Source organism: Falco naumanni, chromosome W (genome assembly GCF_017639655.2).
Source record: "Falco naumanni isolate bFalNau1 chromosome W, bFalNau1.pat, whole genome shotgun sequence".
NCBI lineage: Eukaryota > Metazoa > Chordata > Aves > Falconiformes > Falconidae > Falco > Falco naumanni.
This window is the reverse complement of record NC_054079.1, coordinates 25,604,002-25,629,177: the sequence shown is the minus strand read 5'-3', so window position 1 is coordinate 25,629,177 and position 25,176 is coordinate 25,604,002. Positions and strand designations below refer to the sequence as shown.

The 25,176-nt window shown below is 38.4% G+C and overlaps 1 protein-coding gene across 6 annotated transcripts in view; it reads left to right on the top strand.

Annotated features, from left to right (window-relative positions):
- LOC121080413 (zinc finger RNA-binding protein) overlaps positions 1-20,597 on the top strand; it is a 46,419-nt gene extending 25,822 nt beyond the window's left edge. For 3 of the 6 annotated variants that reach the window (XM_040578429.1, XM_040578428.1, XM_040578426.1), the window contains 12 exons: positions 223-416; positions 3,074-3,193; positions 4,781-4,926; positions 5,287-5,449; positions 7,060-7,265; positions 7,514-7,664; positions 10,298-10,439; positions 15,227-15,324; positions 16,161-16,256; positions 18,741-18,852; positions 18,963-19,060; positions 19,803-20,597. In XM_040578429.1, coding sequence (XP_040434363.1) covers positions 223-416; positions 3,074-3,193; positions 4,781-4,926; positions 5,287-5,449; positions 7,060-7,265; positions 7,514-7,664; positions 10,298-10,439; positions 15,227-15,324; positions 16,161-16,256; positions 18,741-18,852; positions 18,963-19,060; positions 19,803-19,982 — 1,706 coding nt within the window. In that variant the 3' untranslated portion in view covers positions 19,983-20,597. Of the gene's footprint in view, positions 1-222; positions 417-3,073; positions 3,194-4,780; positions 4,927-5,286; positions 5,450-7,059; positions 7,266-7,513; positions 7,665-10,297; positions 10,440-12,742; positions 12,917-15,226; positions 15,325-16,160; positions 16,257-18,740; positions 18,853-18,962; positions 19,061-19,802 lie in introns of those variants that run through there. The other 3 variants (XM_040578430.1, XM_040578432.1, XM_040578431.1) reach the window with 3 other exon arrangements.
- The last annotated feature ends 4,579 nt before the right edge of the window (positions 20,598-25,176 follow it).

The window sequence follows — 25,176 nt, the reverse complement described above, 5'->3', positions numbered from 1 at the left end:
ATATTGCTTCTTGCTAAAATAAAAAATTAGGTGTTTAAATAACTTTGTTAAACTTTTTTTAAAAAAACCTTTAATTGTATTTAAAATATGTTAGTTTTAATTAATTTTAAAAGTCTGATAATGCTTTAGCCAGAACATTGCAAATAGTCTTCAGTTTTCACATCATGTGTAATCATATTCTCATTTTATGAAAGTTAATGATTTTACTTTTTTTATTTGTAGGTGGTAATAAGCTTCAGACAACAGGAAGTAAACTGGAAGAAATTAAATCAGCTGAAAGTGTTAAAACAACAACTGCTGCTACAGTACAAACGAACGAAGTAAAATCAGACACAGCAGCTGAACCAGTGACTCCTACAACTCTTGCTGCTTTGCAAAGTGATGTCCAGCCAGTAGGCCATGACTATGTGGAGGAGGTATTGATGTAAAAATGTGGATTACTTTTTAACTGCTTTAGTAAAAAATTATTCAACGTGAAACATCACAGAATGGCTGAGGTTGGAAGGGACCTCTGGAGATCATCTGGTCCAACCCACCTGCTCAAGCAGGGCCACCTGGAGCCAGTTGCCCAGGACCATGTCCAGACAGCTTTTGAATATCTCCAAGGAGGGAGATTCCAAAAGTTCCCTGGGCAATCTGTGCCAGTGCTCAGTCACTCTTACAGTAACAAAACAAAACAAGTGTTTCCTGATGTTCAGAGGGAACCTCCTGTGTTTCTGTTTGTGCTTATTGCCTCTGGTTCTGTCACTGGGCACCACTGAAAAGAGCCTGACTCTATCCTCTTTGTACCCTCCCTTCAGGTATTTAAATACGTTAATTAGATCCCCTCCCAAGCCTTCTCCTCTCTAGGCTAAACAGTCCCAGCTCTCTCAGCCTTTCCTCATAGGAGAGAGGCTCCAGTCCATCATCTTTGTGGCCTTTCATTGAATGCTCTCTGGTATGTCCATGTCTCTCTTGCACTGGGGAGCCCAGAACTGCATGTGGGATTCCAGGTGTGGCCTCACCAGTTGTTAAAGGGGAAATTCACACAGACGTGGGTACCGCTAGGTTGCTTTAATCACAACTCAGAGTTGGGCCACCACCTCAGTGAGTGGCAGAGAACAAAGGGATGCAGCACAGCTTGTATACACTAATCAGATCATTAGTCAGTGTCTGAGGTTTTAGGAGTTTCTTTTGGTCTTATCAGCTCTGGAATCCATCACCTGACCTTGTCCCAGCTGATACATCTATTCTGGTTCCAGTCTCTGCCTCAGTTCTTAGGTCCTGTTTGGATCATGATCTTCTTTCTGCCTGCTTTAACTCACACAATCCTTCAAGCACACTTAGTCTTTGAACAAGCAATTCCTATTCATCTGCATTAAAACAAATAACGATTCTTTTTTTCTAAAGCCATCTCTTTTTCAGAAAGCACCTGTGTAAACAAATTGATCATCTATTTTTTTTTCTATTTAAACCAGCCTTGGATTAGGGCTATACAAGGGCCAAGGCCTGGTTCTGCCAGTTAGCAGCTTTAACACTTTAAATTTCTTTATTCAAACTATGTTTTCTTTAACACCAGTGCTGGGTTAGAGAAGAAGGATCACCTCACTCAACCTGTTAGGTAATACTTTGTCTAATGCAGGCCAGAATGCCATTTGCCACCTTTGCTGCAAGGGCACATTGTTGGCTCAATTTCAACTTGGTGTTCACCAGGCCCCACCCCAGGTTCTTTTCTGCCAAGATGCTTTTCAGCTGGGTGGCTCCCAGCATATATTGGTGCATGGGGTTGTTCCTCCCTAGGTGCAGGACTTCACACTTCTCCCTGTTGAACTTCACAAGGTTCCTGTCAGCCCATTTTCTCCAGCCTATTGAGATCTCTCTCTGGATGGCAGTGCAATCTTCTGGTATATCAGCCACTTGCTCCTAGTTTTGCATCATCAATAAACTTGCTGAGGATACGTCCTGCCCCATCATCCAGATCATTAATGAAGATGTTAAAACAGGACTGGACCCAGTATTGACTCTTGAGGTAGGCTGCTAGTTACTAGCCTCCAGCTAGGTTTTGTTCTACTGATCGCCACCCTCTGGGCCTTGTCATTCAACCAGCTTTTTATCCACCTAACTGTATGCTTATCCAGCCCATACATCAACAGCTTGTCTATGAGAATATTATGGTGAGACTGTGTCAAAGGCCTTACTGAAGTCCAGGTAGACCAGGGGTCCTCAAACTACGCCCTGCAGGCCGGATACGGCCCCCCAGGGTCCTCAATCTGGCCCCCGGTATTTACAGAACTCCCCCCCCCCCCCGCTGGGGGTTGGGGGGGGGGAAACCAAGCAGCCGCAGATGACTGCCTGCCACTTCATCCGCACGCCGGCCCCCTGTTTAAAAAGTTTGAGGACCCCTGAGGTAGACAATATCGGCTGCTTCATCTACCAGGCCAGTCATGTCATTGCAGAAGTTTGAGTTGATCAAGCACGACTTCCCCTTGGTGAAGCCATGCTGACTATTGATGATTTTCTTGTCCTTAATGTGCCTGGAAATGGTTTCCAGGATTAGTTGCTCCATCACCTTCCTAGGGATCGAGGTGAGGCTGACTGGCCTGTAATTCCCTGGGTCCTCTGTGAAGATAAAAGTGATAAGGCATTGAACCTGCAAAGGCTTGTGCATATGTTTACATTTTTGTATTGTGCATGTTTCTTTTGAGCTCAGTGGGTGGCATGAGATGTGTGGATGAAGTCTGATGTAAATTTTTCATCATTTGCAGCTTTGTAATTATTTGACTCAATATGTTTAGGCTCGAGTTTAAAGCTGTGTACTCTTTAGAATGGAAGAACTTTGTTCTTTGTTCATTACCAAACACAATGTTGTGTCTGTCAGAATTGAAAGTTCTTTTTTCCCTTCTTTCAGTTACTGTGTGAACTTTTTAGCATGTTTTAAGATGTGTAGATATTTTCCCATGTCACTGAATTAGGTTAATTTTTACATCAGCTTTGGTTTTCTTGTTTTGTTTTTTTGGTGGTTTTTTTTGGTGGTTTTTTTTTTTTAAAAAAAAACACACCTCAAAACCCAGTGTGTTATAACTTCATTTTCCAGGTAAGAAATGATGAAGGAAAGGTGATCCGCTTTCACTGTAAACTTTGTGAGTGCAGTTTTAATGATCCTAATGCCAAGGAGATGCACTTAAAAGGGAGGCGGCACAGACTTCAGTATAAGGTTAGTAGAAATGCTAATGCTTCTATCTAAAAATCTACCAGATGGCAGCTGACTGATTACACAACCTTACGTTTAAAGACTAGTCAAAAGTAGGTACTCTAAGTAAACAGCATATACAAAACCCCTAGATAAATATATTTCTTGGGGAATATAGTTGCTGTGGTTTAACCCCAGCTGGTAATTAAGTACTGCACAGCTGCTTGCTCACTCCTCCCTCACCCAGAGGGATGGGAAGGAGAATCAGAAAGGAATGTAAAACTTGAGGGATGAGATAAGAACTATTTAATAATTAAAAGAAAATAAAAACAACAGTAATAATAACAACAATTATAATGAAAAGGCGGGAGAAAGGGAGGGGAACAAAATCCAAAGGGAAGGGAGGAAAGAAAACGAGTGATGCACAATACAGTTGCTCACCACCTGCTGACATGCCCAGCTAGTGCCTGAGCAATGATTGGCAGGCCCCAGCCAACCCCCCCCAGTTTATATACAGAGCATGACTTTCCATGGTATGGAATATCCCCTTGGCTAGTTCAGGTCAGCTGTCCTGGCTGTGTCCCCTCCCAGTTTCTTGTGGCTCTCCAGCCTTCTTGCTGGTAGGGCCCGAGAAACTGAAAAGTCCTTGACTTAGTATAAACACTGCCTAGCAACAACTAAAAACATCCTTTACCAACCTTGTTGTCACACCAAATCCAAAACACAGCACTGCACCAGCTACTAAGAAGAAAATTAACTCTATCCCAGCTGGAAACAGGACAGTAGTCTTTAAAGTAGTAATGCAAACTCTGAAACTACATTTTGGTTTGGGTTTTTTTTTTTAAACATTTTGAGCAATGCTTTCAGGCAACTTTTGCAACATTAAAATATTGTACAACATATGCAAGCAACAGTAGGTGTGTTATGTTGTTTACCATGAATTTCAAATAGCGTAAAATCGTAGTGCTCAATGTTTTTGGCAGGATAAACCACATAAACCCTTTGTGGAGACATTTGAGAAATAAGTTGCAGGCTTTTTAGTCGTGAATGGAGAGAGACCTATACTGACATATGGTTTTCGTTTTGATTATTATAAGATTATATAGGAAGAATCTACTGTGGTTACAGGAAATACAGAGGGCCTGCATAATCATGAAAGGGATGAAAAAAGAGAAAAAATTGCCAGAAGAATGTATTCAGTAACTCATGATTATGCCCCTGTATGAGGGACCCTTCAGGAACAGGGGACTAGGAAGCACACTGTAGTTAAGATGAAATGGGTTTTTCAGGTTATAGAGTAGTCATCCTGTTACAGAATGAACAGCAAATTACTTAGTATTTCATGTAACATTTTAATCTTAAATTGCTTTGTTCTCATATAATTGAAGAGGGAATTCATGCTATTGTAATATGTTGCTTTTTTTTCCCTTTAAGATACTGGTCACATTGTTCTTATTCAACCATTCATTCAGTGCAGTTTTTAAAACTGCATTTTACTCCCCTTGATTTTATTGTAGGTCAGTAGTGTGTGTTAAACATATCAGAAGAACTCTGTAACCTTGAGATGACAAGAGGCAAACCAACATTTCATTCGTTATTTTTCTGAACTAGAAAAAAGTAAACCCAGATTTACAAGTAGAAGTAAAGCCCAGTATTCGAGCAAGAAAAATTCAAGAAGAGAAGATGAGGAAACAGATGCAGAAAGAAGAATACTGGAGAAGGCGAGAAGAGGAAGAACGCTGGAGGATGGAAATGAGGTAATGCATTCTGTTTTGTCAATGAATGAGACAAAGCCGCAGTCAGATTATCGAAAACTAACTGCTTCTGTAGTTACTTATTTTGAGCAGTCTGTACTGTCTTATTTTAAGCTGTCACCTCTCTGGATTTCTATTCGTTTTTGTTAATGTTCAGTTGCTCTGAGGAATGTAGACTTACTAGAATTATTTGCTATAAATTCAGGCCTACTTTCAAAATAACCATTCATTTTAGTTACCCTCTGGAGTTCACTGGTATTTGCTCATGACTTAGAAATGTGTTAGTGAGGACATCTGAGAATTTATTTAGAATGGTTGGAAGTATTAACAGCTATATAAAGAGAGCACTTTGATGCACTTCAGGCGATATGAAGAGGACATGTACTGGAGAAGAATGGAGGAAGAGCAGCATCACTGGGAGGACCGTCGCAGAATACCAGATGGAGGATATCCTCATGGTCCTCCAGGACCTCTAGGCCTGCTGGGAGTTAGACCAGGAATGCCTCCTCAGCCCCAAGGACCAGCTGTGAGTCTCTTAACTTGGGGGGGAATCATACTTACCAGGAGGCACGGTTAAGAACTATAAATTATTCAGTGCTACTTCAGCTGTCTCCAGTGTTTCTTAATAAAGGATTTGAAAAAGTGAAGAAAAAAATATATACCAATGAAACTGTGTAGATGGACCTGTCTTCCAAAATAAATCCGCTTATATGACAAAAGGATGCCTTGAAGACAAATATTGTTTCTTCTGAAATACAAGTCATTCTGGGTTTGTGTACTAGTTCTTATTTAATTGCATTATACTTTATTTAGTTAATTGTGGACAAATGTATGGATAATAAGTGGTTGGATTGTCAGTCCCACAGGGGCTAATGGTTAGTGGTGGGTCATACTCTACCTGGAGTTCAGTAACAAGTGCAGTACCACATGGGTTTATCCTGGGATTTGTCTCATTAGCATCTTATCAATGATCTGAAAGGTGCACACGCATTAGGTTTGCAGCTGACATGAAACTGAATTAGTTCAGGGTGGGACCTAGGCAGACTGGAGGAATGGACCGACAGGAACTTTATAGAATTCTGCAAGGACAAATGTCTAATGCTGCACTTGAGAAGGTCTAACCCCTTGCACTGAGGGACTGGGAAATGACAGGCTGGGTAGCAGCCCAGCCCTGCTGGAAGGGACCTGGGGTTCTTGGTAGACAGCAAGCTGAACGTGAGCCAACTGTGTGCCCTGGCAGCAAGGAAGGCCAACAGCATCCTGGGTGATGTTAACAGGAGCATAATCAGTAGATAAAGGAAGGTGATCAGCTTTCATTAGACCCAAACTGCAATACTGCATTCAATTTTGAGCTTTCCAGTACAAGAAAGGTACTGATAAACCATATAGCAGGTTCATTGTGGAGCCACTGAGATGGTCAGAGGTCTGGAGAGCGTGCCCTGTGAGGAGAGATTTGAGGGATCTGAGCTTCTTCAGCCTGGAGAAGAGATGGCTTCAGTGGGACATAATAGCTTTCTAATACCTGTGCATTATTAAGACAATGATGCTAGGCTCTTTATAGTTGTGAGGGGGCAAGATACAACAACTTTAAGCTGAGACAAAAGAGGTTCAGACTGAATACAGGAATATTATTATTATTTTTTTCCTCACACACAGATGTGCAGCTTCCATCTTTGGTGGTTTTCAAGAACCGACTGGATAAACCCCTGAGCAACATGATAAGGTCTTATAGCTGACCATGGTTTGCACAGGAGGTTGGACTAGAGGACCTACTGAGATCCCTTCCTATTTGAATTCTGTGATTCTGTGAAAGCAGTCATGGATACTTTATTTTGCAGCAGTATGCAAGTATTTCCCAATTAACGGAAAGAGAGTAGTTATTTAGGTTGGGGAGGTACTTTTGATCCTGGGATTTCATAATTTGTTTATTTTTGATACATTTCATGTTTTTTCAGACATGATTGATTGTGACCAGTGTAAGTTGTTAAGGACACTTCAGTTCATATTTTGTTACATTTCAATGATTTGAGATTTGAATATTCTGTTGTTTAGCCACATGTTTGGGTTTTGGTCACATACCATCTGTGAACTTGGAAGTATACCCAAATTTCAGAAATGTACTTCTTTGTCTTTTAGCCTCTACGCCGCCCTGACTCCTCTGATGACCGTTATGTGATGACCAAACATGCAGCTATATATCCAACAGAGGAGGAACTTCAAGCAGTCCAAAAAATTGTTTCTATTACTGAGCGCGCTTTGAAACTTGTTTCTGACAATATGACTGACCATGAAAAAAGCAAGAGCAAAGAGGGAGATGACAAAAAAGATGGCAGTAAAGACAGGTATTTTTTTATTATTATTATTTTTTAAGAATTTCATCACTTGTTCCTGAAGTAATTTTATGGTTTTCCTTGCACTGTTATCAGTGCTTCCAGGGATTCTGTTCTCCTTGGGTTTTGATACAGCATACGTTGCTGTGGCCTCAAGAGTATATGGAATACTCCACTCCTATTTTATTTCACTTTTCTACCTTCAGGATTAGTTTTATGGTTTTTATATTTTAAATGCAGCTTCTAATTATATTTCACAGAGCTTTGAAAGGAGTTTTACGGGTAGGCGTTTTGGCTAAAGGTTTGCTACTCCGTGGAGACCGAAATGTCAATCTTGTTTTGTTATGTGCTGAGAAGCCTTCAAAGATGTTACTCAGTCGTATTGCTGAAAGTCTTCCCAAACAACTTGCAGTAAGTAGTATTTAGATTTTTGGATTTTAATTTTTTTAAAGATACTGTAAAAATCTGTCCTCAAGTCAAATGTCTGCAGGGCTGACTGCTGCATTTCATTGCTCAGGTTCAGTTTCTTTTCATTTTCTGAGTGTTTCTATCTGAATCCAGGGACTATGCTGCATGTTTTGCTTTCTGTATATTGTATCCATGCAAGTGTCTAGGTGTTTGTGCTAGCAGTGTAGTATCAGTCATCATTTAATTGATTTCATTTAACTGGGAAGTAGAAATGAGCAGAAGAAAGACTATTATCCAGTTATCAGCAGTGATAGAGGTAACTTGTGCAGTGTTACAGGAAGCTTGTGCTCTGTATTAGATTTGTGTGGCAAAGTTTGGGGGGGGGGGGGGCTACGGAGGTGGCTTCTGTGAGAGTATGCCAGAAGCTTCCCCTGTGCCTGACGGAGCCAATGTCAGCCAGCTCCAAGATGGACCTGCCACTGGCCAAGGCTGAGCCCATCAGTGACGGTGGTAGTACCTCTGTGATAACATATTTAAGATGGAGGAAAAAAAACCCACTTGCACAACAAATTGCAGCCGAAGAGAGGAGTGAGAATATGTGAGAGCCATAACACTGCAGACACCAAGGTCAGTGAAGAAGGAGGGGGAGGAGGTGCTCCAGGTGCTGGAGCAGAGATTCCCCTGCAGCCCATGGAGATCCACAGTGGAGCAGATATCCACTTGCAGCCTGTGAAGGACCCCACGCCAGAGCAGGTGGATGCCCAAAGGAGGCTGTGACCCCATGGGAAGCTGTGCTGGAGCAGGCTCCTGACAGGACCTATGGAACTGTGGAGGGAGAGGAGCCCATGCTGAAGCAGGTTTGGTGGCATGGCTTGTGACCCTGTGGGGGGGGGGATCCATGCTGGAGCAGTCTGTTCCTGAAGGACTGTGCCCTGTGGAAGGGACCCATGCTGGAGCAGTTTGTGAAGTACTGCAGCCTGTGGGAAGGAGTCGCGTTGGAGAAGTTCATGGAGGACTGTCTCCTGTGGGAGAGGGACCTCATGCTGGAGCAGGGGAAGAGTATGAGGAGTACTCCCCCTGAGGAAGAATAAGTGTCCAGAGACAACATGTGATGAACTGACCACAACTCCCATTCACTGTCCCCCTGTGCCACTTGGGGGGAGGAGGTAAAGAAATCAGGAGTGAAGTTGAGCCCAGGAAAAAGGGAGGGGTGGGGGAAGGTGTTTTTAAGTTTTGGTTTTATTTCTCATTATCCTATTCTGTTGGTAAAAAATTCAACTAATTTTCCCAAGTTAAGTCTGTTTTGCCCTTGATGGTAATTTTTGAGTGATCTCCCTGTCTTTATCTTGACCCATGAGCTTTTCATTCTATTTTCTCTCCCCTGTCAAGTTGAAAAGGGGGAGTGATAGAGCGGCTTTAGTGGGCACCTGGCATCCAGCCAAGGTCAAACTGCCACACTCTGCCTGAAGGTCAAAGTTCTCCATTAATGCTATTCTGTACCGATGTCTTGTTTCCAGTTTGTATGTGTCAGTGCTTTGTAGTCCCACAATTAGTTAACTAAGTCTTGTGGGTTTCTGTTTGTATATGTTTAGGGGGTTTTTAACTTGGCCCTTTAAAAAAAAACCAAAACCAACCAACCAACCTCCCCCTCCTCCCCCCCAAAGAAACCCCAAAAGTACATGCAGTCTTAAACCATTCAGCAGAATTCATATAAAGTATTTGCTGTATTTCCACAAGAAACGAAAGTACAGAATAAAGTCTTAAACTCCAGTGTGCTCTACTGAACAAAGCCTGTCTACCATCATTAGAGAATGCTTGTCACAGCATTACTATTTCAGTGTAGTCTGGTAAAATTCTTGGCAGAATCAGTGGCATGGTAGAAGCATTAGCAGGATCAGATTAGTTAAAGATAATCTTGGGTTTGTTCTTGTTTTGAAATAATAGAACAGAAGAAAATTTAAAAATGCACGTCTTGGTCTGGCTTTGTGAAGTTACTTGTCCCTCTGGTTTGTGGAAGACAGTGATAGAGGTGCTTACAGCTTCCTTTTGGGGGTATTTAGAGTTACTCAGTCTAGTTGCAAGAAGCAATTCTGAATAACCACCTTCTTACTCTTACTTTTTTTTTTTTCCCCTGGTGTTTATCTTACCCTTTGCTTTCATCAGAGGATGTTGTGATAGCCAAGTATGGAATGTGCCTAGCAGTACCCATCCTGTAACTACGAGCTCAAAGAACCACTGCATCTTTGTGCTTTTTAAAGGCTCCTATGTTCCAATGAGAAACATATCCAACTGGCATTTAAAGAAAAGCCTCGGTGCCACTTAATCTCAAACACTGTCAAGATTCTCGTTATGTTATTTACTTAATATATGGATTTTCTTTATGGGTGGTATTTTTCTTTTGCATGCTTGGTGACTGCTGTGTATTTTCATTAATGATTTGGAAACAATATGCAAATCCATATTTATATATATAAAAATTGTGAATACTGTTGTTTCTTTGAATGCAGAGATATCTGCTTCATATAATTATATTGCATTTCTGTTTTTCTATTAAAAAGACTATGTTGAAATCTATTTTCTTCCCCATACTTTTCTTGGCCACATTCTAATAGAAATTTCTGTTTCTCAATATTTAGGTAATAAGTCCTGAGAAATACGATATCAGGTGTGCAGTCCTAGAAGCAGCAATAATTTTAAATTCATGTGTGGAACCCAAAATGCAAGTTACTATCACACTGACATCTCCAGTCATTCGGGAGGAGAACATGAGGGATGGAGGTTGGGAAGTTGTTAAAGATGCTACTTCTTTCTCACCTGTTTTTATATGTTTATATATTCTGCTTAAGATGGCATTATGATCCTAGAAGGCAACATGCTGGCACAACTAATGTATTTGATTGAAACCTTGTTTTTCAACAACCAGTCTCGGTAGAGAACAGTTGGTTAAAATAAATGCTTATATGATGCTTTCATTTTTAAAAACTCTAACTTTATGTCCAACCTCAGCTTTCTGGAAAAGGTACAAACTTGACTCCCCCCCCCCCCCCCCCCCCCCCCATAAAATTATGTGGAAAACTAAGTATTTTATAGCAAGTGTCTGTAAACTGATTTTTTAGAGCAGTCTTGCCCTAAGAGAAAGATTGTATGGTTTTAGAAAAATCAGAGGGTTTTGAGTTTAAACTGAATCAGTATTACCATCACTTACACATTCCAAATAGCAGCACCACTTAAAATACACTTTTATAGTACTGTTGATGGTAACAGTGCTTCTAACTTTAAAAGATGATGCGATTTTTTTTTCCAGCTCTCTGAGGTTGCTTTTTGATCTGGAGTGCTTTTTGAGTATATTTAGGCTCCTGGTATTACAATCAGTCTTCTATCCAACTGGAAAACCCAGACTAGTACAATAAGAAATGGCTTTGTCATCAAGCTGAAGCAGAAGGTGGAGCTTGTAAATCAAATTGTTTTTGAAGTTCAGTTTCTCTGGTGCCAGCAGTGTTGCTTTAAGGGTCTGTTCTGTAACACTTTCAAAGCTCCAAAAGCTTTTAAGCCAACAAGCATGATTAATGTCTGCAGTACGTTGGTTCTTTTTGTTTACGGGTCAGATAAAATTAACTTTTGTTTCCTTTTAATCCTGTATTTTCATAGTTGAAAGCGATCATGGCTAACAAGGTTCTGGTGTTTGACAGTGAACCTACAGATAGGAAATCTGAGGCTATCTTAACACTTCTCATATGCAGGTTGAAAAAATCATATGTGTGTATGTATACATGTACTTGTGTATATATGTACTTATATAAGCCACAGAGACCTTTTTTATTTCATCTCATCATTACTTGTCCTGAAATACTTGAGGTTTTTATATTGCATTAATAAATGTTCTGTAGCTAAGACTAGTGCATTGTAAGCAAGCTGTGTTAACAAAGTCATCCTACATAATCAGAAAGAAAAACTTCAGGAAGCATTCTCTAGTTTGGATGACTTCTGAAGAGTCTTTGAGTGCTTTGTACGTGATTTTTAAGCTGTGCATATTATTCCTAGCTTTAAAGGCTTTGTACATGTACTATCACACCAAACCAATTTACTTGGTTTTTGACAGTCTAAGTGTAACATGATTCTTGGTTTGTCTGTGCTGAATCAGAATTCATGTATTATTTAAGTTTATAAAGAATAATTTAATTTGAAAGATTTGACTATTAAATTATGTTAACCATTAAATGCAGTTAACCTTAAACACCATGTTTATTTCTTAATGTACTGTGCAAAAGTGCAATATTGATTTCTGCTACAATACTCAATTTCAATTTTCTGGCCTAAAATTCTATGATATAGACTAAAAATAAAATCAATTTCAAATTACTACAATCAATCCCTTAATTTATGCCACCTAAAGGAAGCAAATCTGTATTTTTGTCTGACCCACATGAGTTAAAATGACCACTGTGAGTTTATTCACTGGTGAATGCAGTACTGCCTCTAAGCAAGCAAAATCAAGTTAGATTTCTCTTCAAGACACTGAGCAGTATAAAATGGATGTGCAGAAAAGTTCACTTCTAAAACTAGAGCAAGTAGAAGACTGAATTGCAAATTATTGCAGCAAAGGCGGCCTTATTATAAAGACTGCTGCTTATTTGCTGCAGAGTAGTAGTATGTGTTTGTGGGGTTTTTTACTGCAGCTTCTCATGCTCTGTGTCTTACAGTGGTTTAAAGTTTGGTTTAGTTTTTGGGGTTTGTTTGGGGTTTTTTAGCTTGCTTGGGGAGCTTGTTCAGGTGATAAGGAAGGATTTACCAGAAGAACAAGTTTGAGTCAAGATGAGACTGAGACTTGCATGTGGTGTAGAATCTTGTTTGATGTGTAATAATCCCATTACATGATAAAAGGCTAAAAAAATAATAATAAATACAGTGTGAAATAAAATTGTTAACCACATAGCTACTGTTCCTTGCAGTATTGTGCATTTGACAGTTTACCAAATCTATATATTCAAAGTACTCTAACCCCTGCTGTGGAATCTTTCCTTCAGCAAACAGAGTGTACATACTTAAAAACGCATATATGTGTGCGTCTTTTTTTTTCTTAGCTAACAGCCCTGGTCCAAAGCCTTCTAGCAGAGGGACTTGATTCCTATCAGGGGTTGCTGCCAACACATCGGAAGGATTTTTGACCAAGGTTTTCTAAAGCTCAGTGTCACACCTGCCATGCTTTACAAAGGAGTGGGGTTGGATGCATACTCCTAGCATCTACTGTTACTTTGTGTGGGTTTTTTTTTCTATGTGTCTTTGTGTCTCTCCTAGAATTAAGGCAGTGTTCACACTAGTCTTGAAATAGTTGACTGGGTAATATGTATTTCTCATAATAAAACTTACCAAAATTGATATACCTGTTAGCTTTTAACAAAGAGGTAGTGTGGACACAGCATGTCTAACTGAAGATTAACCCCTGATGCTAGTAATAAGTTATGTAGGGTAAGAATTCATGCTTGTGTTTTGTAAATTAATTAATATTTTTTGTCTTAGTTTGACAGGGTGGTGTAGGTTAGGCATCTGAATTTAGTTAAATAGTCTTTAAGGGGTTAATCCTGAAATGTGAAACAGATGCAAAAATCCACAGATTAAGTATTACAAGAGTTTCCTTGATACATTTTTTTCAGCCGATATATTCTCGGTGCAATAGGTGCCTTGCAACTTCTGACTAGAAGTAATTGAGTTTCAAATTATGTAGTGAATTATTGTGATAAAAGTTTGCACAGTGTTACCTATTTGCATATTAGTTTTAGAAGAATGTAAAATATTGATTAGGCTACTAGACCCAACAGACCCAGATTTTTATTTTTAACTTTTCAATCTTACTTTGCCTCTCTTTACCTGCTGTGGGTTTTCTCCAAATGTACTCCTTGTCTTTTATATACAAGTTGTACTTGTTTCATCAGTTATCTTACCTGACACCTCTCTTGTATAAGTTTGGTGTTTGTTTTAAATGAAATACCGTTTTAGATGTCTTCATTTGCTCTGTAAATGCCTTGTTAGTGTAGTTTTTCTTCTTTCCAATTTAACATATAGTCCGTAAGTTTTAATATCTGTGCGAGAAGATACCCAGGTTCTTCTCAGCTTTGTTCTTATTTTGAAATCCTCTCCCTTTTAGCCCAGTGCAGAGCAATGGAACTGTCCTATAAAAAAAAACGCCCAAATCTGAATGTAGTACTTCAGATTGAGTTTATTTATTATATTGCAAAGTTGTAGCATGATGTTCATTCATGGCTTTTTAGTTCTCTGTATGGTAAAGTATCCTACTATTTATTTTACATCTGTGTATAAATAGGTGGTTTCAGAGCTTTCTCTCTGCAGCATCCCTAGAACCTTCTCCTTGTTGGCATGTTTTGTGAGACTCAAAATATATACAAATTTTATTCTCAGACTTATCTAAATTTATATATTGCTGGAGTAAACTATATTGTTCCATACAGCCGGCTCCTGTGAAATGAGTGCCATTGAGCGAGGGCTTTTTCTTTCCTCTTTATCTGGTGTATCACCAGCTATGCTACCAATATACTTTGTCACTAGTCACAATAGCCATTTTCATAATTAGTAAAACAAAGAGCCTTTAAAGTTGATCATTGCATTATATCCCTACAGTTTTTAAGTAACCTGAAGATACCATTTCATATTGTTCAGTGGTTCCAGTTTCATTGATTAAGCCACTTCCAAAAGGGCCTTGTGGTCTTTTCCTTTTGGGAAACAAAGCAATTGGTTTGATAATTTAATTAATCCTGAACATTTAAATATACAAGATTTACTATATTTTCTTTATTTTTCAGACATTGTGCTTTGTGTTTTAAACTATTCCTTGCTTTTTTTTCCCCTGCTGAATCTTAAGTAAAGCAATCGCTTTTCAAATCCTTTGCATCCTGAATGATATTGGAGCATGTATATTATGGGCTGAGGAATTTGAGTAATAGAGAGAGTACTAGAAAGTAATGGAGCTCTTAATACTGAAGAGCATTTCATGTTCCTTTAGTCAGTTTTTTTTAAAAGCAAAATAATTTCTATTTTAAGGTATGATAAAAATTTCATTACTAAACGTCTAGTGCTTTTAAGATTTATTTTTTTTATATACTTAGTTTTTCTTTAAAAGAGTAGGTCCCAAATAAAACATGACAAAATTTACAAGAAATTAAGTTTGAATGTTTCTATTTGATTAAAGTGGATTTTTGTGTTCCTTCTGTCTTGTGTTCTCTGTGCTGGTGCACTGTGTCCAACCATCCTTCCTGCAGTATTTAATTTTAGGGGATATGTGTTTTTCCAGTGTTAGCTTGAATAAAGAATTACTATGCATTGCATAATCTGCAATGCATTCAAAAATAACCTGAGAGCTATGCTCTTGATCTTCATACTGGATTGATGCCCTAATCCTAATTGAATGGCTTTTATTGAGCATTTACATTTGTTGTTCGAGTGTTTAAACTTTAAATGGCATGTGTGACACTGAATCTACTTTAAGGAAGTGTCTTGCTCACCTGGTCAAACACCCATTCCTCACTGCATTTTGCCAATTCAATCCATTTTAGATGTAACCTCGGGTATGGTGAAAGATCCACCGGACGTCTTGGACAGGCAAAAATGCCTTGACGCTCTGGCTGCTCTACGCCACGCTAAGTGGTTCCAGGTTCGGAACATAATTTTGCTTTCTTCTTGTAGCCTTATGAGAGATAAGTTCAGTTGCAATATAAATGTTTAATTGTGTGCAAACACTCAGCATTGTTCATGCTAATAATACATAATATTTTTCTGGTCCCTAAATTTAAATGTAGAAGGTTGAGTATGGAAGAACTGCTTTATGCAGATATTGCTCATTTGAATTTCACATTATTTTTTTTCACTATTTATAATTTTTTTTTGCCATTGAGAAGTTGATGTTGAAAGCTTGACTCGCTTGGGGTGATCATGTGTCGTATATTTGTTATATATTCCATAAGGCTGCAGAGTAACTGTTTTAAATAATGGATTCTGTGTTTAAAGCTTTGGGTTTAGATTTAAGACTTTTTTTCCTATTTCTTTAAGTGTATTAAGTGTAGAGAATGAAGGGCGAGAAGTAACTGTTTGGTTTAGTGACTTTGCATTCTGGCAAAGGCACGATAAAGAAACCAAACAGATTCCCTTGACCTTTCGGTCTCTATACCTATTTCTTAGACCTTTACTTTATTTCTAATATAGAAACATACTGTATTTATTGTTACAAGTGAACATAGGTCAAAGTGCACAGGGGATCAAGAAATATTATTCTTGTATAGCCTGTGCACTTTGACTTCCACCACCTTAAATTACTAACCCTGTATAAAATACTGCTGTGAATGGCAGCTCATGGAATAAAGTTGTAGAATGATTGATTTGTTTCAATCTTGTATCTGGGCTTCCATTGAACAGTGGTGTTTTAGTCTTTCAACAAGCCCTATTTGCTGTAGGTGCTGGGATTAATTAATATGATTTTGTGTTGCTCACAAGGCTAGAGCTAATGGTCTGCAGTCCTGTGTGGTTATCATACGTATTCTTCGTGACCTCTGTCAACGGGTTCCAACTTGGTCTGATTTTCCAAGCTGGGTGAGTAATGTACTTTTGAATGAGTCTTTCTAAAGTACATGGTACTGCAAGTAAAGCGTAGGAAAGTGTTACTACAGTTTAAAAATGTAGACTTTTTCAAGGAGTAATGTAGGGTTTTGTTTGGTTTTGGGGGGGCTTTTTTCCCCCAACAAATGATCCAGATTCCCTCTAAAAATTTAATTTTCTGAAGTTTTGTCATTTGCAACTGAAATTGTTTTTTCAAAAGGAATTTTCCTGTTCTTTTGAATTCTTTGTGGGTGGAATTCTTCTTCTAGGCTTTAGCGTTTTTTCCTTTACTCTCTATATAAAAATTTATTTTTTTCTAACCACCTAATCTGAATTGCTTGAACTTTACTGAAACTGATTGAAAGTAATGTCAACTGTGTCCAGATAGCTCTCTGATAACAGAAAGGCTACTTGAAAGAACAAATCACAGTAATTCCTGTGCTCATTAATATATCCTTTCTACAAGATGAAATACCACAGTACTAGTCTGTGGATGTGTCAACATTAGAATTTTAATCAGTGTAACTTAGAAACAGATCTCTAGGTTGTACCCAGTTACCTCTCTCAATTCTTGCAGCCAAGTGTTCTTGGAGCATTCCTTTTACATTGACTACCTTAAATGATGCTCTCCAGAAGTGCAACTTGTGCTCCAAATATTAACAGATGTTCAATCTGTGAACTGGAAAAAGCTAGTCTGAAACAAAATCTCTGAAATGTATATGTGCGGAGGTAAACTCAGCTCTGACTGTTTTGTTTCATAGACCAAATCCTGTTGTACTGTGCTACTTCCTAATGTAGATTTTTCAGTTTTGGCAGGAAGAGCACTAACGTCAAGACAGTTACAGTAGTTTGCATTATTTCAATGAGAAATGTTTTACAACTGTACTAAGCTTGCAGATAATTTTATTAAATTACTTCTGATGATATTTATTGCTTCTGGAAAAAATGTAGAGCAGTTATTTGTTTTTTTAAATATTTAAAGTAAAAAAAAGTAATCCAGTTTCCATGCTATACTTAATGAAAGATACGCTGTGCAAATATAGCTTAAAAGAAGCTAAGAAGTATGTGCCCTCAATATCGCTATGATACTGAGTTGCCAAAGAATAAACCCCGGCATACTTTTAGAAAAGCATCCTTAGAGCTACTGCAACACACAGCAGGCACATAGATGAAGAACAAGTAATGTTGTTTCTTATTTCTCATAATATCTGTTCTTCAGTGTATTGTATGAGGATCCAAAAGAACTAGAGTTGAATAAATGCAATAACATGATCTGCTTTTTTTTTCTTTCCTACTGTATTTTGCTTCATACTTGAAAATAACTAAATTACTGTTGCTAAAACTCAAAAGATTGATCCTGAGTGTCACAGTGGGAATATGGAAATACCGTGCTCAAGAATCGAAATCTGTCGTTTAAATTGAGCTAAGATAGAAAGGAATGGGCACCCTTAGTGAAGGATTGTAATCAACACTGCCTATAGTTACTTGCATGCATTAGAATAGACGTTTACTCTTGGAAAATGAAAATAAAAGGCAACATATGAACAACTGTAAACTCGGGAGAGGAATCAAAAAACACACTCCCAAAAATCCCCACCAAAAAACAAGAGACACATATTGTTTGAAAATGAAACTTGCCAAAGGGGTAGTATTGAAACATCCATTTAATGCTGAGAAAGCTAAGGAAAGCTATTCTTTATTTGTGCAAATTTCTTTTATGGATTTTTCTGGAAAAAATAGTCTAATAAAAGTAAACAATGGACATATTCACAGAAAAAAAAGCAATATTTTAAATACAGATAATAATTTAAACCATTTTCACTATTATCAAATAATGTGTGAATTTTACAAAACCTGTTTATCATCAAGGTTTTGGGTTTTTTACACTTGTTTAACATCTGAGTTAGTGTTAGCCTATATCCAAGAAAAAACTTGCTGTGAACTTCAGTTTTGCTAAACTGAAGAACTAGTAACCACTTAAACATTAAAAGGTCATGAAATTTTTGATGCTTTAAGTTTCTGTATTCTTGTAGAAAAAAATAATTTCTCTGTAGCATCCTGTTAATTTCATTCGATGAATCAAATTCATCATTTCATACTGTGTGCTGTTTATTCATGTGGCTGATGGATTCCGGTGGCCCACCATGTTTCATGCTCTCAAAAAATGTCTGGACAAGTTGTCTACCTGCATGTGTAGGCTACTACTGTATAAATTTCTACAAAACTTTTGGACAACTTGTGATGAGAAGCAGCATATCAGTATCAGGACTCAATGTTAATCTTGTAGCAGCTCTCTTTTTATTCATCATTATAAAATATCTAAAATATTTTTTTTCCATTTTTAACTGAAAGTATTCTGTGATGTGTAATATTCTTCAAAATTCCAGTATCAAAAGTTCTGTATTGAACACCAGTAGTAGCTTTTTTAAATTTTAATCAATCTTCTAAATTGGCTGGATTTTCTTATTGTTGGTCTAGGCTATGGAGTTGCTTGTGGAAAAAGCAATTAGCAGTGCTACTGGACCACAGAGTCCTGGGGATGCACTGAGAAGAGTTTTTGAGTGTATATCTTCAGGAATCATCCTTAAAGGCAAGTTGCATTTGATCAGTGTCTGTATATTTATGCTTAACTAATGTAAAATCTGTAATCTTGGTTGAAATAAGGTAGAGATGTGCTACTAATTAGCCTAACCATTGTAGGTGGTCCTGGCCTTCTGGACCCTTGTGAGAAAGATCCTTTTGATACACTCACTGTAATGACAGACCAGCAACGAGAGGATATTACTTCAAGTGCGCAGGTAAAGAAAAATATGTGTGAAGTAACTAAATTTGATGGCTGGGGTTTTTGCTGGGTTTGTTTTGTTTGGTTTGGTTTTTTTAAAATTGAGCTATATGGTGTACATGAATTTTCCTTTTTTAGAATATAGTCTTGTTTTTCAGATGATCAGTCTAGGCAATGAAAATGACACAACAGAGGATGTATAATAGTGTTCATTTTTGCACTAAAATTAATGTATTTCCTGAAAAGTTTGAAGCACTCCCATCTATATATATTTCTCTCTCCATAAAAATGCTCACTATACAGCAGTATGTTATTAGATTTAAAATTACATTGGCATTTAATATTTTATAAATAAATCTGTGTATGTTTAATTTTTAATACTGTATCCACTTACAGTATTGACCAATCGCACTTGCATCTTAAGAGGTTACTGCCCCTACCTCTTCATTTGATCCTTTTGCTAAATTTACTAATGTGTAATGGGACATGTGACAAGCCTTGGCTGCTTCAGTGCAAGTCCAGCAACTAAAACACATGTATATTATTTTTAAGCTAAGATGATGTACTTTGTACAGAAGCAGCAAATGTGACATACACGTTTTATTGTGTTGACTTTTGTTGGGGGAAGGAAGAGGGGGATAATAAGAGCTAAGGATAATATCATACACTACTACTGTTCTTCATTAATTGTTTGACAAAGTACTTAAAATTGACATTTGTTTCATAACAGAAATATCTTCTTTCTACCCTTTTTCTAGTTTGCACTGAGACTCCTTGCATTTCGTCAAATACACAAAGTTTTAGGAATGGATCCGTTACCACAGATGAATCAACGCTTCAACATCCATAATAATCGTAAAAGGAGAAGGGACAGTGATGGAGTTGATGGATTTGAAGCAGAGGGGAAAAAAGACAAAAAAGATTATGATAACTCTTAAAAACATTTATCATCACTGCTAGGATCGAAGGTGATGAAAAGTCCATTTGTTGCCTTGTTTTTAAATGGACATAATGTCTGTTTAAAACATCCAAAACCAACTCTGTAATTAGATTTGGAAGAGAACAACCTAGCTCTTCTGTGAGGTTCTGAATATTTTAATGGATGTACTGTATCAGACAAATTATGGATGGAAAGACTGCAAATGGAAATTCTGTTGTCATTAGAAAAAATAGTTTGAAAATTTTTTCCTCATTGCATTTTCTTTCAATGTGTTGCTAACTTTAGTACCTTTTCTTCTTTTTTGTCTTTTTTATTAACAAGTGCACTGTCATCTTATCTTGACTGTCTTTAATGCAGCATTTGTGCTTCTGTTGATATGTGTATTTTGACTTTTTACTTAGAAGGTTTTTTGTTTGCCTTTGACACTAGTTGTATAAGTCACTTTGTGTTAGATAGTATAAACTGTTCCCCTCCCAGTTAATATTTTACAGAACTTTATTTTGTAAAGTGAGACTGCAGGATTATGGAGATTTTTTTCCTGAATGTGAAGGGGTTACAACACATAATTTTCCTGCCATTTGAGTGCTCAGAATTAAATGTTTTTGCAATCTTGTGGCATTTGTCTCCTTAGTGTGACATAACAGTGTAATTAGGGCAATTTTGGTTTAATCTAATCAAATTTGCTGTTGTGCTTTAGCAGTATAAAAACTAATATATACAGTATGGTCTTACAACAGTTGTTGTAAGATGATGATGGCACCTGCCACAACCCTACAGAACCAAGACAGTACATTTCCAGCCAGTCTAAGCAGGCAGTCAAAGCTAGAATAACAGCATCAATGACAGATGTAGACACCCAAATGCAAGAGGTAATTGGAATACAGGGGTCATGTCCAAAACATCTGCCTTCCCTCACATACCCATCTCCTCAGTACCTTGCAGCTCACTAGGCATTTCTATTTCTGCACCAAAATGTGGGCAGAACAGCCCATCTAAGCAGCTCAGCACCCAATGACAACCCTAAATCCAGCTAGGACCCAGAAACCCAGTAGGTCAAGGACATTAAAATGCTTCCCAAGAGGCCCACCTGAGGAGCATTCTTTACACACACTGAACAAAGAGGACCTGGAAAGAGCAGGAGCTGATGCTCTTGGTCTCATGGCTAATGGCATTCAGGAGAAAGACTTCATCAGCTAATCAGCCTGAGAGCACTCAAGATCATATTTTTAGGTAGTGTCCCAATCTTTAGGTGAAGTGGTCTCTAGGGTGGGACACTCTTGAGCCTTCCCCTTGCTCACAGCTGACACTGCGAATGTTTGGGCCAGAGACAGGGAACACAACCTTTGTAGCAAGAGAAGTGGAATCTGGTCCCTAGACTGTGACCATGTTCTAACTCAATGACTGCTTAATGTAAAATACATTTACTTATACTGGTCTTGTCTAAGAGCAAAAAACAGAACATCCCTGCAAGGGCTGCTGCAGGCCCCAAAGATTGAGGAAATATATTTCTTCTAATCTCAGCACTTAATGGATCTCTGTTTCAGAGCAGAATTTAAATGCGTGTCTTGTGTAAAGGGATTGTCATACAGGACACCGGTTGTCTTGGATATTTCTCGCTGATCTGTTTTTGAACAGTATTTCAGTTGCTTGGTATCACTTTTTACACGCCAGCATCACTTAATGGAACACAACATCTTTGGTTCAGAATGCTGTATAAGGCTTTTCTTTTTTAAAATAAAAAAATCAACCCTCTTATACTGATAACCAACAGGTCTTAACACCAAAACAAATTTATGAAGTGAAATCCAGAATGTTTGCTGAGGTCTGAAATGGTAATTCTCAGGATTTGCAAAAAAAATAATTTAAAACCGCTGCACAGAGTTCATTTTCAAAGGCTGCAAATTAAAACTTCCCCTAAAGGCTGCATGCACTGCAACTGCATGCATAATTTTATTTACATGCATAGAATTTAGATCTAGCCTATCCCATCCAGTAACAGACTTTTAAAGACTGAAAATATAATTGGCATCCATCTCCAATAATAAAAATTACACTTCCCAGGCACCCTTTGATTTCAGTAGCAGATGGTATGCAGTTGCCTCTGAGAGACACTTTTATGACTGTGAATGATTTGCAGTGAGTCTTGATAAATGAGCACTTGATCTAATCACCAGCCTGCTTTAAAGTGAGCGTTCCTCCAGCAACACTAAATCCCAGGCCAGCTTCTCCTCCTTTGCACAAGACTACAAAGTATGCATCTTCTTTGGTCTAGCAGAAAAATGGGGGTGGAAGAGAAGGGGAAGGAGGAAACCGAAACCAAAACCAAAGATCAAGACTAAGTTCCCACAAAAATTACAAATTCCCAGTGCCCTCAGATTATGGCAGGTGAAAAAAAAGCAACTCAAGGAATTAAAACTGAGATGTAAAAGACATTTCTGTTCATGCTACAGATGAGTAGCAGCCATTTAGAACTCAGGCGATAACAGAAATACCTTCAGTCAGTCCAAGGCTAGAAAGCAAAGTCAAAATTAGGCTAGTGGAAGCGTATTAAACCTTGGACAGCCTAATTTTCACAGGCCGTAATCAACTTTGTGTTGCTGGACATTTTGCAGTCAAAACTGACTAGTTCCCATACACCTTTCTGGACCAAGCACTGTACTTTCCAGGGAACTGCTAACACTTTTTTTATCCCATTTCTCCTTCCTCTTGAAAGGCAGTTACAAAGATGTAATGGAGGGCAGTTATATTAACCTCTTTTCAGTAGTGCTGGACAGTCTTGCAAGGGGCAGTGACTACAAATTGAAGCTTAGGAAGGTTAGACAGGACAGCAGGAAAAACTGTTTCACTTGGGAGATGAAAGTAATGAGCCTGTTAGTAATCCAAACGGGACTAAGCTGTGCTGTTGTGGAAATAGGAGCACCCAGCACAGAAAAGGGACTGGCACAGATCTGCACCAGGGCTGAACTTGGCTCCAGACCAGAATGAAGGTGTAAAGCTGATTTCTTTGAAGTGATGGGCTGCTGCCAAAATACAGAATTTGTCATGAGAGAGTAGTCCTGTCCAGAAAGCTTGGTGCTGTTTTCTGAATGGTTATTAGGACAAACCAGACACAGTTACAGAAACTGCATTTTGCAGTGTAAGGGGGACTATAAGCAAGCATCTGGTAGAGCAAGGGGATAGAAACCATCTGTGGGGCAGAGCATCAGAAGTGAGGAGTAGTAAGCAGGTGTCTCAGCTTTTTCCCAGGATCCCATCCAATATCAGTGATTTCCAGAAAATGCCAATGCTAAAATTAATGGTGCATCATTAGAAACCAACCTCTTAATCTATTTAGCATTAAATAACATATTTGGTTAACTAAACTCAACATTTTAAATCAGCATTTGCCTTTTAATTTAGTTTCATAAGGCACAGGGAACCACAGACTATTATCGCTGTTTGGTAAAACAACAGTCAAATTCTTGGCCTCTCTGTGTATGTTTTTGTCAAATAGTGGCCCTGGAAGATTTTTTGCATTCAAGGCATTCCTGAAAAACACAGAGCCAATGTCAGAAACTGATGCCACCCTGCTCCACATCACTGATCTATCAGTGCTCAAGGAAAGAAGAGCAGTCAGGGCTGAACATTTTGGGTCACAGTCTTTTGTAGCTGCCAAGACCCTTCTCACCTGTACTTGTGAGAATAGCTTTATGTTAAGCTAGAAATAATAAAGTCAGTTAAATATCTAGGCTAGCCCCCTTCAAAGTGCAGCAAGGGTAACAGAAATATACTTGTATCTTTGACTGTTGGGTACTAAAGCAAGCCTTTTTGTTTAAGAGGTCAGATTCTTTCTAACCCTTGCTACCACAAATTAATTTTCTTACAACGGGGAAGAAAAAAATAATAAAAAATCAGAGGCTCAGATGTTAGAGGGTTGTGCGAGGACCACGTGTCCTGAGCCAGTCAACAACACAGTCTGAACTCTGGCTTCCCATTGCTGAGGTTGTGCATTTCCTCCCTTCCCAGCTCTCAATGCTGTCCTCAGCTAGCACATGTACTATGGAGCACAGACACCTGGCTATGGATGCTTATTGCTTTACTTGGCCACACAGTGGATGCACAAGGCCTCCAGTGATGACTACCTGCTGGGCTTTGAGAAACATCACTACAATAACTGCATATCATGTTTTTGAGGCAGGTTAACACAAATTAAGTCCTTGCAGTGCATAGGCAAGTTATTCTCTCAAAATTTCTAAGGAACTCGCCTAGAAGAAATGAGAAACACAATATGAAAGAGTTCAAATCTTCATCCTCTCTTCAGCCTGTTAGCTGAAGATCATTGGTCATAGACATTTAAACAGTAAAATGCCTGTATATTTATTTTTTATATTAGTAACACTTATTGAATGCTAGCAGTAATTTCAGCACTGTTCAGAGCAAAAGATGATGACAAATTCTTTCCAGGGAAGCTCTCAGTCTGAATCAGGCAGTCCATCTCATTTTTCAGCAATTGCATAACTATGAAGAACTGTCCTATTGTACATTTAAATTCAGCATTTGACTAGCATAAAATTTTCCAGCCTACATGCCATACTGGGCTTAAATATGGATAAGAGACTATGCAGACAAGGAATGCATTCCAGAAAGCATTGACTTATTTATAAATATTTGGGTTCTCAGACTTTGAAAAGTGACATAAGCAATCTCTCCAAGACCTCACGCAAAATACTTTAAAGAACACGTAATTACTTTTGGCCAAAAGTACAATCCAATACTAATTTTTTCAGAAAATCTACCAAACCCTCTTGGCTCGTGAAGCTCCTGGGACTTACAAGCTTTAGCTATGCTGTCCCTGGAAGGAGGTAAAACTGGGTATTTTGGGGAGGTCCTGTTCCCCCCAGCCTGTTCTACATTTGAAATAGCAACCTTTGTGAATAAGACTCAGAAATGATCTAAATGCGTCTCAGCCAGCAGTTTTGCGGACCAGATGTTAGTTTCCCCTCCAGTGATGGCATTATTTTATCAAATTCTGTTCAAATTTTAAAAGGGTATGGAGGGACATATCCCAAAACCACAAACACTGCAAACAGAGAAGCAATGTTCGGGCAATCATTTCATTTTGGTGGCCTTCTTTAAACACCTAAATAATTAAGCAGGTTATCTTAATGCAATAACCAGTTTCCACAGAAGAAAACAAAAAGGGCACAGGAGTC